The sequence below is a fragment of the Platalea leucorodia genome (genome assembly GCF_965183815.1).
Source record: "Platalea leucorodia genome assembly, chromosome: 2".
NCBI lineage: Eukaryota > Metazoa > Chordata > Aves > Pelecaniformes > Threskiornithidae > Platalea > Platalea leucorodia.
The window spans coordinates 97485650-97505103 of NC_138824.1; the positions used below are offsets into that span (position 1 = coordinate 97485650).

The 19454-nt window shown below is 41.5% G+C and overlaps 1 protein-coding gene across 1 annotated transcript; it reads right to left on the reverse strand.

Moving 5' to 3' along the window:
* Positions 1-1036: 1036 nt before the first annotated feature.
* Positions 1037-18647, reverse strand: LOC309604528 (interferon-induced GTP-binding protein Mx-like; the record flags this gene model as incomplete). The annotated part of the gene is made up of 13 exons (XM_082337926.1): positions 1037-1270; positions 3946-4188; positions 5675-5751; positions 6672-6830; positions 8806-8947; positions 9763-9885; positions 10884-10962; positions 11729-11927; positions 12423-12561; positions 14184-14338; positions 15607-15744; positions 16659-16854; positions 18378-18647. The coding sequence occupies 13 exons, from the start codon at positions 18645-18647 to the stop codon at positions 1037-1039; spliced, it is 2154 nt and encodes a 717-aa protein (XP_082194052.1).
* Between the last annotated feature and the right edge of the window lie 807 nt (positions 18648-19454).

Genomic DNA, 19454 nt, shown 5'->3' on the forward strand with positions numbered 1-19454 from the left:
GCATCTTGGAAATTACTACATGCCACACTGGTACAAGCACATCTCTTTTAGCTGAATGCAGACATTACTCTTGCTACACAAAGCACAGCTTTGCCCATTAAAATATATCTTCTATATGAAAGATGTCATGAACACAGCATGCAGTATTATATTTTGCACTGGCTTGCATGAAATGAAAGAGCTTTTGGAAAGGTTCTCCTTGCCTTGGGGAGGGGAAGGAGAAAGGCAGCAAGCCACATGCTGAGACACCCTTTTAATGTTTAACATCCTGGGTGGTTTAATCCCTTTTGGACATCCAAATCCTGCCATCTATTGAATTGCCCATCAGTCCCAAAATTTCAGGTGATGCTCCAGGCATCCAAAAGAAAGAGCTTCCTTACCTTTCTCTACAAATTGGAGAACTGAAAAAGGAGAAATGGAGCCAACGGCATCCTGTGGATGTACTGATCAGATGAAGTTGACTTTCTTTTCCCTCTAGGCTGGAACTGTTTCATGCCCACCGTGTGCACCCTCTCTACCTACTGGGCTGGGACTTAACGGTGGCAACACCTTGCAGTCACCTTACAGGTGATGGCAGGAAAGAAAACAACCACAGTGAGGCAAAACCAAAAAGGGAAGTGGGGCATCGCTAGGGTTGTGTAGTAAGCTTCATCTAGGCAAGGTAGTTAGATAATTTGATTTCTCTAGTTTGTGAGTTACACAGCTGAAAGCCCTCATCCTCACTAAAAAAAACCACAACAAAACACAATCCTCAGAGCTCTAGCTTTTTAATAATTATTTCAATGATTGTACAGTATTCATAAAGCAAATGTTTACAAATGGGATAACATTTATTTAATCACAGCTCTCCCAGTGGAGCACTTTACATAAGGATAGATGTTTGCATATAAGTAGTAATGGAAAATAAAACAGAACTGAACACTAGAAATGAGTGTTAAAGGTCTGTGCTGACGTTACATTTTCAGGGGATTTTATAAAGTTCTTCAATAATGCCAGAAAACAAGAGTAGGAAAATACTTCTGAAAAATGAAGAAATCTACAGTGAGGAGAAGTCTCTCAGGTACTGGCAGGCTTTGGTGAGACGATTAACTTGTTGAGTAAGGTAGCTCCTATGTTTAGCAGCTTCACTGTCCTCCTGAAGGAGATGGCTTAATTCGTCTTTTTCTTGCAAAAGATGCAACATTGTGGTCTGTAACTTATCCCCGAAGTCATGAAGGGCAAAAGACAGGATGATCAGAGGTACCTGGTTGCAGAGGCGTTTACTTGCTCCCTGGAAGAAGGGGGGGGAAAAAAGGTAGAAGATTTGTTTCCCAAAAACAACTGCAAAAGGAAGGGGCTATAGGTAATCTGGTAAGAAGTGACAGCATGTTTTTAAAATGTTGTACTGAGTTACTGTTCAAGAAATGAGTGCTTCTAGGAACTAAAAAATGTTTGCCATTAGTCTCTTTTGTGCCTAAAGCTCTAAAAATCAAGAGTTACGGGAATGTCAGCTGTTGCTTTTTTCTCTCAGCAAACTAAACCTAAGGCAGGATGTTCCCTGCTTAGCTCTGCCAGCTATCATTGGTAAGAGCTATATGAGGATATACCTGGCGAATAGTACTTGTGAACAGTTTCTGGCATCAAACCTGTCTTCACTGAACAGTACCAGTCCATTATGGTACAGGAAATAAACCAGTGATTTTTCCCAAAGGTGGAAAATTCCTGTATTTAGATGGTATTTCTAACATGGTTGTCCTTTTAAGTGTAAGACAGCTTTGGAGTAAGCTTTAGCCTTAAGGGAAAATATCCTCAGCAATAGTGAGACTGGACTGTGCCTACATTACATCTATTGATATCTCAATGAGATAATTTTCTGCTTAACCTGACAAACTGCCTAGTCTAGTTATTTATGCAAATTAAAAGAGATTGACTTAGAAGAGCTTGTGAGGCCCTTTCCCCAGAGACGTCCACAGGGCTTGGGAGCTTAGCTGGTGCTCTTGGGCTATGTGAGGTTCAAAACCTACCCAGCGCTGGGAGGGACATGCCGCCAGCCCTCCTGGGGACAGGTGAGCACTTACACCTGAGTGACTGGCTGCAATTGAGACAGCTGCTGTCTTCCTTTCTTTTTGTGGCACCTGACTTGAAAGTGGCAGTGGGAAGACCAGGTAGAGGCACATCTGATTTGCGGTTCCTATAGGGTTTAGGCAGTCTGTTTCCAGAGAAGCCTAAGGTGTTTCTGGCTTTTGATACTTCTGGAGCTCAGTGGCTGCAAATCTTTCATGTACCAGGATGGGGTTGAACTGAAGCTGAAAAATACCTAAGACTAGATGTTTAGTTTTTCTTTCTAGTTTGCAGGGATCTAGTCAAGAGCAAGCAATTTGGCTGAGTCAGCTAAAACACTTACTAAGCCTACGTAGTCTCTAGGCACTACTGACCGTTGTGGGAGGGACCTTAGGTGCTTTAAATATGAGTGTTTTTCTGGAGCCAAACTCTACCCAGAATCTTGACAGTCCTGCCATATATGACACAGATTCACGCATGCCATTTTCAAAGGCCATGGACACTTAAGAGCTTCCATCTCATTCCAAGTGTATTTGGCTTGCATAAGTCCCATGGAAATATGATGCCCTGGCATTTCTTATTGTTGAAAATGGTGCTTAGGGCATCCACAAAAGTGTATAACTAGCATCTAAGACATTTGTATTATAGCAGAGCATAGCGAGGCAGGAGGGAAGAGCTTATGCAGTTCTGGCTTTGTCTCTTGTTCTCTGAAAGCTGAAGGTTTTCTCTCCATCAGCCTGAGCAGCCTGAACATTTAATGGCAGGAATCTGTCAAAACCTTGCTATTGAAATTCAAGGTGAGCTGCTACCTACCTTACTGTATATTGAACTTGTTGCTTTCTGAATGAGTTTTACGAAACAAAGATCAAAAGCAAATCCTGATACTGCATGTTCTCTTTGCTGTCTTTCTTTAACATGATCCCATTTGTCTTCAGAGACTTAACTTCTATGGAGCTATCTGCAATACAGCATACGCACTCTGATCTCTACAGATAGCTGAATCCATTTTAACTTGATGTTTTATTATCTCTTCTCTTGCTGCATTAGTTTAGGATCTGACTGCAAGCCACTGACACCACTTTCTGCTGGCAGCAGGAAGACACAGAGGGGCTTGAGGCTGACCTGAGCTCTGACATGCTGTGCCAAATGCTGAAGTGCTGTACATAATGTTGTTAAGCTTGTGGAAACCCGTGTTATTTGAAAACCGTGAGATGAACTTGCAGTGGGGAAAGCAATCCTAGGACTGTTGCTTCCTTTGCTGGAGAGGGGGGCTAGCCATCAACTATGAGTAACTTCTAATTACAGGGCCAAGGGCTCTTCTCCATCCTGTCCTCTCCTCCATGCTGGTAAGTGACTGTCCTTTCCTCCCCCCCGACACTTGTCCCCATAGGAAAGCCAGCAAGGCAGCATTGTACTGGCATGAGGCTGTGTAGGCAGCAGGGAGTCACCCCCTTCTCCATGAAAGGCTGGAGGAGGGTGAGAAGAGGACTCACTTGCCGATGGCGTATTCCCCGAGCGAGGGGCAGCCGCAGCAGGGAGCCATGCCAGGCTGGGGGGTAGCTAACGAGTGGTTTAGGAACCAGCTGTCATTTTAACAACCTGCAGGCTTTTCTAATCACCATATCCTGCAGTGTGCAACTACTTCTCCCCAGCGACTGTGCTGACACAGGCCATCAGACCAGCTTTGTCCTGGCATTTTCATCACTGGTCAGAAGCTCTGATTAACTGATACAGAAGCTGTGCGTGTATCTGGATGAGACACTTATACCCTCTGGCTACTATTGCCTGCATAGTAGTAGTATTGCATGAAAGACTCATATTGACTACAGCGAGATCTGGACAAGGGGTATATGCTATGGCATTCAGGATGCAGAAGAACCACTGTATTGTAGTCTGTAAACTCACATTCAAATAGGCCTTCGTGTGAGAAACCATTTCCTGGACAAAGGTGGACTCTTGATTCAAAACAGGTCCAACCTGCGTCTCTTTCCCATAGCTGGCTTTGGTAGTGTTTTCTGCCGTAAGATAGTTCAAATCGTTAATGTAAAGGTCATCCTGGCAGTATACAATTCTCTCCATTTTAAACTGGGTCCGGATATGTCTTTCAGCCTCCACTGCTTGTTTCTCTCTAATGTCTTCAATTCTGGTCTAGGAAAGAAAAGAACAACAAGTCTCAGACATTTGCTTCCTTTGCAAAGGTGCTGGTGCTTAGCAGTGTCCCCAGGGAATGGCAAGGTGGGCACAGTGTTCAAACAGTCCTTGCTGCAGCACTGTCGAATCCCAGACAGGCTCTTGGGAGCATGGAGTAATGCTTTAGATTGTTTCCTCTGTTGTTAAAGAGCAGGACACCAGGGTGGTTTTGTTCCCTCCTTAAGCACGAGTGGGACCAGTCAAAACATGGTGCTTGGACCCCAAAGGAAAATACAAGGTTGATGGGAACAAGCAGCAATGGCCAGCCATGAGTTCAGCCTGCAGCCTGTCCTCAGTTTTTACATGCATTTTGTTTGTGTCTCCCTCTTGCAGTAGGCAGTGACAACATGCACTGATGTGAACTCCATTGACCCTCCTGCCCGTCTCAAAAACTGCAGTCTCCTATCTGTTGTCAGCAAACCAACCCTGTCTAACCCCCTCACTGGTGCTTTTATTGCAGTAATCTGATGCTTTCTGGCTTTTTTGATACTTCCACCTAAAAGTCTGTGTGAGCAGCAAAGTTCCCTCAGTCATCCCCAAATGCCCTTAAAATGCTTTCCTGGCATCCCTAAGAAAGCATCCCATCTTTTTTCTCATCTTCAGTGTCCACCAGAACTTCCTCCCTCTTCATTCCTCTCACTGTGTTATGCCTGAAGACCATCCCTAAACACTTCTGTGTTTGGCTTAAATAGCTTATTTGCTTGCTGTCTGGTTGGCCTGGGAGCTCAGTAGGGTTTGGCCATGCAAGTCAAACAGCAAACCATCTTTTTCACTCACATTTGCCTTTGAGTTTCCTTTTAAGCAGTACCCTGTGAGTGGACTCTCCTTCCTGGCTCTCCAGCATTGCTTCTTATCTGTTCCTCAAAGCTCTTTCTGAGAAAAGGCCTTCAATGACATCCATATCAGTTAACTCCACCCAAAACATGCAATCCCTCAAATTGTGCACAGTCATCTTCTAACACTCTCATAGTTGAATGATTTTTGGCTTGTCTGCTGCTGCTCCCTTTTATCAAAGATGAGATTCCTGCACTGGCTAACACCCTGTCTTGTCTTTCAGAGAAGGAAAAGCACTGTTTAGAGCTCTGAGGCTACCCACAGGCTTACAAATCATTGCAGGACTTAAATTTGAAATTAATTATAAACTCTTCAGGTTTTCTTTGCATTGTGTTGTATGCATCAAGAATGTGACCTGAATGAATGAGGAATGAATGCTTTAGATCTTGTCAAAGTTGCACTGAAAGGCAAAATGCACTTTCATTAAAGCCATTATAAACATACTATCATTTTCAAGCTCTTCCTTATTTCATAAAAACCGTAGGCCTGCAAGAAATTCCATGCTTGCATAAGGGTAATGCAGTGGGATAGGTACTGTAAGCATGGCTGTATTTACAAATGCCATTCTGTCTTGCTCTTGTCTTATCTCAGGTTATAGGTAGTGTCTCACCTTAGCAGCTCTGTTTAGATTGTGAAAATTAGCAAAATGCCTTTTAGCGAGTTCCATAAATTTCTCTTCAACCAGTCCTAAGGGAACAACAGACAGACAAAATAAAGTCAGGTAAGCAAGTGAGGTTTTTAAGCTATTGTTAATATGACACTTGGGAAAACTACTCATTTTCTGTATTCATCCAGAAATAGCTGAGTACTGATGCACTATGCCTTTATGACCAATACAAACAGGTAGGAATTTAGATTTCTAGGTCCAAGAGTGTGAGCCATTAAAGACCTCCTGTAACCACTTAACACCTGAAAGACTGAATATCACTGAGATTTCTTTGATAAAGCAATTTCCGTGCTTACAGCTGTGTCTGACCAGATGTGCCATCACTTGGCCCTGTAAGCGTATCTTCATCTCACCCCCTGAGTGCCTCCCCTGGAAGAGGGGCTAGCACATATAATAGAGAGCACTGAGTCTGGCACAGATGCTGTAGCTGCTTTCTAAGGCAAACATAGGAGAGAGAGGATCATGACATACTTTTTCCTTGGGTGCTTTTTACTGGATGAACTACATACCCTTTCCCCCAGCCCCAGCAGTCACTGTATAATACATACAATGTCATGCAAAGAATTGGCAAAGAAGCTGGGTTCCCAGTTCAGGTTTGTAATGCTACTCCCTGGGCTTGGGAATACCAAGCCACTTGGCTGGCACCAGGTACTTCTACCATACCATTTCTTTACTGTGTTGTTTATTATAGGTACTTTCTAACTCCGTTCCACCAGCCACTGGGAAAAGTATTAACAAATGCAGGAGACCACTAGTAAAGATTGGAGGTTCTAGAGAAGAAGCAAGCCCCCAGGCTGAATCAGATTCACCTCCCCACTCTGAAGTATCCCGGCTGGAAATCTTGCCCCAGCAGTGAGAACATCAGCTTATCCCGGAAAAAAAATTGTCAGGCACATTAGTGCCTCCCGCGTGAGAGCCTTATGTGGCCTGCGAGACATACCGATCACGTTGTTCAGTATCCTAATGGCCGGCTCCTCCAACTCTATGATTTGCTCTTTTACAATGTCCTCAAATGTTCCGTAATTGGTAAAGCCTGGGAACTCCCGGCCACGATAGTGGTCTTCATATTTCCACACTTTACTGGGTACATTTTTTTTAACTATAATAGTAAAATAACATTGCTTTACTACTAAATCATTCAATTTATAAATTTCAGGTTTAAGAAGGAGGTCTATTTCTCCTCTTTGAAATGCTATTGAGAAGAACAACTACTGAAAAGATCTTTCAAGCAGTACCGTTACTACAGAACTGAGATAACACACATTATTGCTCAGTGAATGAGCCATCTCACACACTGGATCAAGCATTTAACTGACAGAAAGCAATCCAGAAATTATGATGGGGCTCAAAAATACTGGTTCTTCTTGGAATTGCTGCCCTCACAGAAATGGCCATTACCAGTCACTTCTGAGTTTAAAAAAACCCAGAGCAAAACAAAAACCCAAACTCACTAAAGAGTCTTGTTCTAGGGAATCTACTGTTGACTAGCTATTTTTATTTAAGATATCACAGTCAATATTTCTTTGTTGACATTATAAGAATTTGCGATCTTAAATGAGGTATACCCCTTTGAATTGCTTTACATATTCAGGCAAAGATGGGTTTCTAAGTGTTTTGAAAGGTTTCGATATTGCCCTGTTTTGGGGTCAAATTTGTGAATCATGGATCAAGTGCACATGTGGAAGTAGAAGTTGAGCCAGGATTCAGATATGTGAGTCCATGGTTGGATAATAACAAAAAAAAAAAAAAAAAAAAAAAAAGACAGAAGTAGATGTGGAGTTCAGAGTCTGAAAACGTACTTGTACAGTTAAAGTAGTAAAAAACTGTACCATGGCCACAAGAATATCTATCAGCTTCGAAACAGAAAGTTCAAGGCTTCAAGTATCCAAAGTAGCTGCTATTTTTAATACTTTCATTCAGCATAAGAAAGCTGAAGTTAAACAGTCATCTGACATGCAATGATGTACCTTCAGAAATCCTAGCAGTGGCTGCTAACAATGCTTTTCACTGAGGAAGGGCTCTCTAAAGCTACCTCCAGTTTTCAGGCTGTGTAAGTGAACTTACTCTGCTGCACAGGTAAATACTTCACCTGAGCATATGTACACATGATTTTGGGGTAGCATATTGTCAGCAAGAGCCATGCTTTTGTTAGAGCTGCTGTGTGCTGCTACCCTGATCCTATTGTGAAGTTGGACGTATTAGTTTAAATCAACAGGGATAACCTGAAAGTGCCCTGATGATTCCCCACTGTGGTTCAGCTGGCATGTGATGCCTTGCGTATCTTTTGCAACTCAGTTGCTCTTTGCTCTCTGAAGAAGCTGCATCCTTCTGCTAGTGCTTTCTGCCATTTTTACATCTATTTCTTCATGCCTTCATTGCCTTACTCCTTTATTCCTCTCCATAAAATCATGGTAATTCATGGATGGGACATAAGAGATATTGACATACACCAATGTCTGTCTGTCTGACTCTCTTCACATATATGCATATATATATACACACATATGTTTGTCTCTGGCTGACGGCACCTTTGCAGCCTATTTGTACCTATCATTTTAGAGTCACTAGTGATGTTGACATAGATGTGCATCAAAAACTAAAAGAACTTGTATCAAGAGCTATGCTTGACTGGCGGCTGGTGCTATTTCATCTCTAAGAGCAAATGATGGGGTCTCTGAAAGATGTGAAAAAGATATTGCAAAAGATGTTGAGTGTGCAGCAGAGTTCAGTCTGCGTGTATCGCCCTACGCCTCGGTTTACAACTGAGTTCAGTTAAGAAATTAGCAGGGTGGGTGATGCACAGAAAGGGGTACTCTTTACAAGGCTGTGGTTATTTCAGACACAGAATTGCTTTCTCCGCACCTTAAATCAGCACTAAAGTAGAAAAAAAAAGACCAAGATTCCAAAACATTCCTAATAATAATAATAACAATAGTAATAGAATTATTATTATTATTATTATTAAATTATTAGTGTTGGTGTTGGTGTTAGTGTTGGTTTTGTTGCTGTTATTTAGACAAATGGTTCAGAGAATTACCTCAGGTCAGCTGCAAGTGATGGTTTTCTATGCTTACCCTTTGCAGCACTCTCTAGGAGAATCACTGCCCATGTTCGAAACTCTTTGCGGATTTTTGTAAACAGTCTGACTTCATTTGCAAACAACTGTTCCTCTCCACGCATTGTCTGAGAGATGTCTTGATTAAAGAGTTTGATCAACTGTAATGAATTAAAGAACAAGCAAGCAATGCAGTAAAGTTTCATTTCTTCAGACTAACTTGCATATATTAAGTAGATCTCCAGTCATTTGATGTTAAAGAGGGGAGATGGTTCATTGAAAACATCCCTTCCTTAGATCTTTTATGCTTTTAGCTCCTGTGTTTTGTTTTTTTTTTTTTTTTTTTCAAAAGCAGCACAGCTAGAGGAGAACAAACTTGATATTCTTTGTTGTTGTTGTTGTTGGTTTTGTTTGTTTGGTGGTTTTCCTGCGGACTCTTAGAACCATTTACTAAATTCTAATTGACTAGTCTTGTATGAAGTCTCTGAATGCTGATGAGCCTTCATAAGCACCTCTGCTGGCCTGCTGAAAGCTTACTGTGAGGGATTAGCTCCCCAAGCCAAGACACTTAGATGGACTTACAAACCATATTTTGATATCAGGAATGCATTTGGTCTTATGAGTGCTGTAAACAATGGACACCCTTCAAAATGTCAGGCAGACAGGAGTGTAAGTTTTCCTCTCTGAGACGCTTGATTTTGACCAATTAACTGAGTTGTTGTTCAGTTTTCTTGTCATATAATCACAGGAAAAAAATTGCTAGAAGGGACCACAAGCTCCTGTGGTCCATTATTTTTGCAGGTATGTTGTATTCCTGCCAGAGGTTTCTCTATGGTACTCTCAAAACACTTCAGTGACAGATACCACAAGCTTCCTGGTGGTCCATGCCCTCTGTTTGCGAAGTTTAGGTGGTTTCTTTTTCTCCCACATGTACCTCCTTGCTCTGCTCCATGACCAAACCAATGTTGATACTTACATCTGTGAGGAAAATCAGCTTCTCAGAATCTGTTCTGGGTGTGCCACTGCTATACTTTTGTAGATTCTGTAACGTTTTTTGGAGCACCTCACGTATTTGGTTCTCTAGTGTTGGCAAAGATTTCTGGGGGGTAGACCGTAAAGAAGGACATTTAGGTAGGTTGAACATGTCTGATTTTGGAAAGAAATCAAGAGTGACCTATACCTGCACATGATCTCTGCTGCTCTTAGGAGTCCAAGAGCTTGCTGTCCTTGCATCCCACACGTGATAGCAGGATAGCATCAAAGTGCAAATATGGCCTTCATTGAGAGAAGGCAGGGGGCTAGGATATTCCTGAGAAATCAGGCTGGACCTCATTGCGAGGCGGGCAGACTAGCTGCAGTCTAGGGCAATATTTCACCTAGAGTGAGCCAAAAACTATGTCCCTACAGGTTGCGCCAGGGAAGGTGGCGATGCAGGGAATGTACTGACCCCTCCATTCCTGATAAATACCTGATTGAACACGACTGTTTAGTTGCTTATTTTATGCAAGGTTACATAAATACACATTTTTTTTCTCCTTTAGAACTGAATTTAGAGGCTCCCTGTATTTTAGCATTTTCCCTTAATGGAATAAGATATATTACTTACAGATATACGTATATAAAATTAAAAACCCAATATACTTACATTAGCATAGTAATATAATAAAACAATTGGATCTTACTTGAGGTTTTGAAGACATTTTCAGTAAAATAGAAATTATTGTGTTTTAATAAGCTCATAGCAGTAACTTGTCATCCAGCCGATCAACAATTTTCACAAACAAAAAGAAATATCATGGCTGCCATTGAAAAGGCAGGAGTTATGAATCACAAGCAGATGAAATGATTTGCCTATTGTCAGTCTTAAGCTTAAAGGCAAATCTGAGGACAGAGCATGGGTTTCTTTCCCTCTAACTCTCAGGTCAATTTGTTCTCAGGTTGCCGGATTGAAGGATAATTAAGTACTATCTATGCATATAAAGATGCAATCCAATTGCAATCCAATTGCAATCAATTACAATCCAAGGTTGAAGGGCTGAACTTATTTTTAGATAGTAACTGATAAAAACAGCTTAGTATGGCACCTCTGTTACTTACAATAATATGTCTCACAAGTTCTTTTGTGAGCTTCTCTGCCAGATGAGGGATAGTAGCCCTTCCTTCTTCCATAAGAATGCTGCAAAAAAGAGGAAATGGTGGCTTTGGACAGATTGTGTGTGCAGGGCAAGGAGGTGGCACTGATGCTCTGCTCTGTTTTCACTAGTTCTGCTACACAAATTGAGTAAAGAAAGGTCCCTCTGGGGAGTGCTAGTACAGATGCGGCAGCAGCCCAGGACTCTGGGCACCATGGCCTTTATGCAAGAGTTGTTTGACAGCTACTGCTACTGGCCAAGCAAAGGGAAACAGAGAAGAATCTGAAAACAGCAAATTCTAACAGCAGGTTAATGTGCTGCTGTATTATTTCTGCATGTGTGAAGTACACTGATTCAAAACCCTTTTCACCTGCCATTCCCTATATTATGATTGATTTGCCGCTGAGTCATCTTCTGGGGAAATCTGTGCCCTCGGCACAGGCAGTATGCTTTCTCATGCTGAGTTTCACTGTGTTTTCCAGTGACTAGAAATACTTCAGTGCTTGACTTGAAGTGCTCAGATGCTTAACTTGAATTCTTTGGGACTATTTTGAACTTCTGAAGTTCATTGCACTTCTCTCAGGGTTAAGGAGAGATATATATTTAACTTGCATTGAAAATACATTTTAGAAGTTTATTTGGCAGGTAAAATTCTTCTGGCTTACTGGAATGCAACACTACATGGGCCTTGAGAAATAACAAGTATAATTAATATCTGTTTATAACCCTAATTTACATCTCAGCAAGTTAACAGGAAGCTTTGAAGTGACTTTAACGTATTTTCAATTAGGTCCTTTCTGCAAGAAGTACCTGAAATATTTGTGAGTCTCAAAGAATTTTCTCTCCTGCTGGATTGCAGTGGCCAAGGACAGTTTGTTGTGGATGTCCTGCTGCCCACGACACTTCACAATCATGTAACCTTTTTTGAGGGGGACGACCAGGTTTCGTATTATGTTAATGATAGACTCTTCGGTTCCTCTGTCCACCAGGTCGGGTTTCGTGAGGATCCCTGTGAAGTTACCCAAAGAGAAAGTTAGTTGAGTGCAGAAGTTAAAGGTGGGAGAGGTGTAGTAGGACACCCTGCCACCAGAGCGGGAACACTCTGTACCATGTTTTATAAAGCAACTTCTCTTTGTTTTGTTTTCGCTCTCCTAGAAAGCTCTCAGCTCCTGGGCTTTGCACTGTAAAACTTGCTGCACAGTTGGCCTCCCACCACACCTTTTGCCTTGCAAACCTTTTTTAACAGGCAGCAGCAAAGCTTTCCCACTGTCAACTCTGAGATTTTCAATTTCCAATTATTCATAACACGAATGCCAGCAACACTCAATATTGATGGATTCTTAGAGCTGCTGGATCACCTCAAGCTTTGTAAATAGTTTATTTTCTTTTATTTCCTTCTTCTAGTAGCTAATTTCACAGATCTGGAGTGGAATACAGAACATCAGACCTTCATGAAAAAAAGATTTGCACTTCTCTTCAACTTGTAGCTTAAAAATTGCCTCACCTAATGTCCTTTCTCCACTGGGGTCCACCTCTTGAGCCATTTTCAGTGCTTCTGTTGTTGCAATATCCACATTACATGGCACCACTACCAAATTAAGTGTCTCTTTGCAGCCAATAATTTTTTTAAGCAGCATTTTGATCTGCAATGCAATACAGCAGTAATGAAGTTCAGAGAAATCAGATGCTTTCATGTAGGATGTGACCATTTCTAGCAATACGAGCCACTGTCTGATGACATTAAATGTCACATATACTGAGGACAGTATTACATGCTAAAGGATGGCATAGAAGTGGGTCAGCAGAAGAACGCAGCCTCTTTTCCTATGCCAAGATTAATCCAAACATCTAGCATGAATGAGACCAGACTGTTGTTATGCCTGTCCTGAAAGCTATGTAAAGTTTAACCTCTCATGCATATAATCTTTCATTATGGAAAGATTAAAGACATTTCATAAATCACATGTAAGAAAAACAAGTTCTCATGTCTAGGTACACACTTATGGAAAGAAAGCAAGCTAGATGATGCTGATAAATCTCAAATTTGTATCTCTGAAAGGAGAGCAAAAGTCTTTAGCTTGTATTTCAGTGAAGTAGTTGTGGAAAAAAAACAAGTCGCACATGACATCGAGTTGGCGTTGTTTCTGTTTCAATTACAAACTAAAAGAGTTTCTCATAGTTTGTGTTGTATTGCGAAAGGTTCAGACAGCTCTATTGTGCTTATACCAAAGTAAGCTAACTCTTTTTTTCCTGAGTTTTGGTAAAGGTGCCTCTTTTTTCTACTTCCCATCCACTCCAATTTCTGACATGCTACAATGCTATAGCCTCCACCCCTGACGCATGCAGGCAGCTGGGGATGATGGAAATGTGTGGATTGTGTCACCCCTGCTGCTTTCTTCTGAATACCATAGAAAGATTACTATCTAATTGTGAAATGAAGTTACTCTTCTCACAGAGAGTAAAGCCCAGACAATCCAATCTTGTCTCATTTTTGTTGAGATGTCTAGTTTAGTTTGGGCTACTCTTATTCCAAGTTCCTATTTAAAGGTATTTTAGGAGAAACAATACACCCAGCTTCTGCACAGCTGACCTTGTCCAACTAGAGTTTTATTTGCATTCCCCAGCATTTCTTCGAAAAGCAGCCAGGGAAAGAGCAGAGATCCCCTTCACTTTAGCGCATATTCTGTTTACTTCAAAAAGGGTCTGCTGGGATCCCTTAAGGGATGAGAAACACCAGTACGGGTCTGGTTCTGATGTGCTCTGTAAGTAAGGGATGACAGAGCAACAAACCTGTAAGAGGGCCAATTTGCTGCCTTGCTCCAGAAGAGCTTACAAGAACTCAGATCTATTCACCTTTGCCAAATACATCCACAGAGCTGGTAAGAGACAACTCATTTTGGGATGTACCTATCTTCCAGACTGCGGTCTAGCCAAGGGACACAGGGGCAGCACTGTGTTCAGGGTCCATACGGCCAGGTTATTCCGTGATGCCATAGGTAGGCTGTGTGAAGGCACCTGAGGTGGCTCCTTCACGGCTAGCGTGGGCAGCTCCCTCCTGCATGACAGGGCAGACAGGAGATCCTGGACCTTGCTGTTCCTATTGGCAATTCCTCGCCTGAAAAACAGGCCTGTTTGTTAGTGTAGCTCTATTGCTGGCTCAGAAGCGCAGCGTAATAACTCCAGCATCCTACAGCAAAGGCTCACATATGAGGTAGGTTACAGAATTGACCCTGTGCACAGGTTGGCATATGAGACTGAGTTTTACCTGTTCCCCGATGTCTTTTGGCTGATCCCCCACGGCCACTCTGGCAATTCCAGGAAGATCAATTAGTGTCAGATCTGGGACATTTGGTGACGAAATTTCTAGGGAAATTAGTTCTCCACTAATGGCACCTCTAGTACCAGCCACAACATTTTGGGCTGCAAGGAGAAAAGAGCAAGGCAATGAATACAAGCTTCAAACAATGCATCAAAGTGAAGATGAAAACAATGACTTTGAAAAGGACCCACTACCACCTAAGGTCCTTTTAGGCTTGGCTTTTTTCAGATCCAGCCACACATGTAAATACATTTATGCAAAAATCTAAAGGAATTATTATGCAATACGTGGATACGTGGAGTCCTTTTGGAATGTGAACTGTAATGTTTTACAGAGCATATACTTATGAACTCTCATATATGCAGACAAAATACATGTAAATAAACAACAACAAAAGTGTTTGGATAAAATACTGGTCACTTATAGAAAAGCTTCCTCAACATCAAGACACTTTGTAGGCATCAATTAATCCTTGGCTGCCTTGAAAGATAAATACGTGTTATTCTATATTCTTCACATTTTGATAGAGAGGTTCAGCGATCTCTCAAATTTGTCCCAGATCTTATAAGGCAATAATGCTTGAACTGTGAACAGCAGAGAGGAGCAAGGAAACCCTGTAGTCATTCTCGTGAGAGATTTTCAGCTCTGTAATTAGCTTGATCAATTCATATCACTTGCCTTGCCAGTTTTGGAAGGATATATTGAAAATATCCAAATAATATATTGAAAAGCTGATGACAAAACATTAGGACAAATAACAATGTTGCAGAGCTGTGCTAGTCAAGGAAATAAGAACAATCCAACTTTCACATTTAGGGCAAATGCTTACTGGCCTTTGGGTAAGAAAAATGTTTCATTGCACAGCATGAAATACCATACAAGTAAAGCTGTGACATGGGAAAGTCAATAATTGAGGCTGTGGTCACACTAGCTGGCAGAAAGTCTATATGCCTTCCACGCTGCTTTCTTGCAATTTTCTCCAAAATCATAAGATTTCCAGCCACAGACACCTCAAGCATTCTCTGAGCTTTTGAACTGATGACAGGAACCATTTAGGGCTTTGCATGTTTACAATTTGACAGACAACCTCCCCAAAACAGGCAGACAGCATCCAGCTGAGGACACAGCCTGAGCTTTTATCGGACATCATGGATCATCTTCACCACTGAAGTAGTAAGTAGTACAACTCTCTTGAGAGAGTTATTTTATGCTACACCACCTTCTTCTGCTCTGAATTCAATGCTTGGTGTTACTCATGGCTACAATCACTGTGTTAGTCTGGGGACTGCTGCTCAGCCTAAGAAAAGGGGAGAAAGGGTTCAAAGGAGATTGAGCAAGCCAAATGAGAGGAGAATATGTTACAACTCACCTTCCCTTATTGCTTTCTCCACCTGAGAGGCATTCTGGAGCTCCATGCTGATGTTGCGGTAACAAATTTTCCCTTTCCATGCCTGGGTGGCAGGTATTCTTTTCAGTTTAAGTTCCAAGGGACATCGTGTAACAATACCTGCAGCAGTTCCAAAGACAGAGGTAACTCTCTCAGCAGTTGTTATATATGATACACAGCCATGGACTGTGTGGTGTACACAGGGTTGCCTAATACTTTGCACAGAGACACAGAAATGTTCCAAGAGACGTTGGCAAAGATATCTCACCTGACTTCCCGCTCAGAGTAGGACTGTCACCAGCACTAGATGAGGTCAGCCATGGCTCTGTCCAGCCATGTCTTGCCTTGCAAACCTCCACGGATGGAGAGTCACACCTCTCTGGGTGACCTGTTTCAGTGCTGCACCTATATCCTATGAAAACCTTTCCCTCAAGTCTAGCCTGAAAGACTAGGTGGTATTGTCAACTCATACAGAACTTGCAGCACTTATGTGTGTATACACAGACACACACACACACACAGAGCTGCAAAGTCTTCCAACAATCTTCTCTGACCTAAATAACATCCAAGGCACATGTTTGTAAGTAAAAATTTTTGGATATTTTTTTGCCAAAAAAGGTAGCTGTGAGAAAATCTTATTAAAAAACCCAAACCAACCCAAAAAGCAAATTTCAAAACTAGTCTTCCATGTGAAACCGATAGTCTGCTGTACTACTCTTTGCTGGCAAATGCACAGAGTTAGCTGATGCTACCTTTCAGTCTGTCCATGGTTTTGTACACTACACTATACTCTTACTCCTGGTCTCTTGACCACCCAGAACATGTGCCTTGTTGGAGTTACCCTGCAGTGCCCCACTTGCACATCCATCTCTTCTACTGGAAACCAGAGCTGAGAAGGCCCCCTGGAGTCTCACAATTTAGATATAGTCTCAATCATGGAGTTATCCAATCCTAGACTAAAAAAAGAAAAAAAAAATCCCTTCCACCTCATCAAAGTGAAATTCAGGTGAAAACCTGAGAAAGTGAATTCTTACCATTGCCCCTAGGAAGAGCAATACCGGACAGGGCTTCTAGGACAGAGCTTTTCCCAGAGCTCTGGTCTCCAATCACTGCGATCGCGGGCAAAGCCAGGTCTTTTTCTATTCCGAGAGCTCTTAGGCTGTCGATAAGATCAATGCAGGGTCGGATCTTTTCCTCATATTTGTTGTACAAGGTATGTTCTGCTGCCTGCTAGAGTTAAACTTACAATGAATTTTCCATAATTTTAAAATAAGTTGTTTCCACAAAAATAACTTTTAGGCATCTTTTCCAGCTCATCATTCTCTAGGAAACCTTATGTACTAGCATCAACCTGTACTTCATATCACTGTGTATCCTTGCACGTCCATGCTATAAACAGGTGTCTGTAACTACAACAAAGTCAGTTGAGGTTGGCTCAGTGACCATACTTAGAAAAAAATACCAAACTTTGTAAGCTATCCTGAGAAGGTAAAGAGTAAAAGGAGACCTCATTACTAAGTGTGCTTTGTTAATTTATTTTTTTTAATAACTGCCATTTTCTTCCACTCATCTACAGATGTATTCAAGTACATGTATGCAAATGAAGACTAGTCCCAGTAACAAGAGAATTTAGTACAGAATAGCTTATCAAATCTTTTTTATGAATTTTGAAGATTTAGTTCGTGCACAGACACCAAAAATATTCTGCTGTAGAGTCCTTAACAGGTGGCTAAAATGTTTTAGATCATGATGGCTCTTCTTTCTTTGCCTGATTTTAGGCTAGGGTAAGGGATGAATATGAGTGATTTGTTTTAAATGACTGGTTATTGTCATTTTTTGGTTTTGATACACATGCCAGATATTAACACAGGCTCTTCAGTTTCATGAAAACAAACTGAATAATTCCCAGCCCTTTACAAAACTGGTCTACCTGCTGTTAAATATGCCCAGCTAAAGTGTATAAAGACCGGCTTGGTCTCTTCTGCCTGTTCATCTCTCCATGTTCCAGTCTGACTCTTGCATTTAGAAATGCAATTTTGAGAACACCAATATTTTACAGACCCTAATGTGTTCATATCTGAATTTTTGAAAAGAAAAATTGAAGTTTCCGACCATCACCTTTGTCTAAGAGAGCGACTGCTGAAAATGTGTCTATCAATCAGATGTAATCAAACAGAGCAGATTTTTCTTGCAAGATGAGAAAGACAGCACATATTACTGGGAGCAGGTATTTTAAAACCTTATTGGTAACCCCTTCCCACTATCTATCTTCATTACGATGTTTACTAGCTAGTAAAACTTAACCATTCTCAAGGAACTTCACTGACACAGACTTAAAAACAATCTGTTTTCAGTGTCAAATATTCAACACAGGTTATTATTAACCTTTCTTTGTATTTCTGTTGAAAGTAGCAGAGCCTCAAGTAAAAAATATCTCAGAATTTAGGATTTCTGTTCAACATTTGATAATTGTTACCAATGAAACAGATACACATTGCACATTAAATTGGCTGCTAGGCTGCTGCCATCCTATTTTTGACACCTGCATTTTTTATGCCTGCAGATTAATTGCAGGTATCTGTCTTCCTAGATACACAAATGACTGCTTGGCCCTGATCCCAAAAGTACTCTTCTGCTTAGACCTAACAAGTGCAGATTGCCCAAAGAGACAAGGGAATTAATTTTGGGGCACAAAGTGAAACACAGGAGTAAGAGTGGGGAGGATCTATGCCCTCTTCTGGTATCTGCCTTACCTCATCCTCTTCTCCATCATACTGTTTTTTCAGGTCCTTCTGCTCATAATTAGGGTTTCTCTCAGACATGTTCTCTGACATCAGAAAATTTTCATCTTCTAAGTCTTCTGGGAGAGGTACTGAAAAAGCTTCTAACGATGGTTGAAAGGAAGGTGATTCAAAACCATCTTTCTTCAGGGCAACTGTGGTTCTTTTGGAAGGCTGTTTGAATGCTACACTCTTACGATCCATGGCCTGCTGATTTTTTGGCTTACCATGCAGGTCGTCCATAAGTGCTTCACTAAATAGTGATTACTGTCTGGTCCAACCACTCTTTTGTACAGCTTCTGAAATCAAACATGGGGCACTGAGTGACTCCAGCTTGCAACAGTGAAAACAGCAGAGAAAATCAAACACCACTTTTATTTATTGACTCAAATCCTCCGTAGATATCAAGTGCCACAGCTCTTTTCAAATCACTAAAATTGCTCTCCAGAGGATAGGTGAAACACTTCTCCCTACCTCTCTTATGCTTTCTTTGTGTTTTCAAAAAAAGAAGTTGCTACAGAGCAAACAATAATATTTGGGGGGGGGGGGGGGGGGGGGGCGTTACACCAGTTTTTGCAGAAAGCCAGTATTCCTCAATGAAATATTTTGCTGAAAGGTATTTTGAGAAGGTTAGTCAGTATGGCAGCTGCAGGCATGGTTGGAGTGAGTGTGCGAATGCCTAATTTCAGTCACCTGGGGTCAGGAGTACAGGGCTGTGTGGCTGCACAAGGAAGGTCTACATGGGTGGGCCACCGGCAATGAGAGTAGGACACACCAAGCCATAGTCTGCTATGCAGCTGACTCACCTCTCTTGCACTACAAACACTTATCAGGGGCAAGTCTTGCACCTGTTTGAGAAGCTCAGTACCTCAGTCCCCTCCTCTATAGCTTAAAACCCTCTCCAAAAAGCAGACTTTTCTTGATATGATGTTAGAGAAGGGAGAACTAGGAGATGTTTGATTTTTCTTGTTCAACTTTTCTTTATGTAAAAGTTCTATTGAGATTATTTCTGTGGGTGACTCAAGAAACTGGAGGCTTTTGATGTGATGT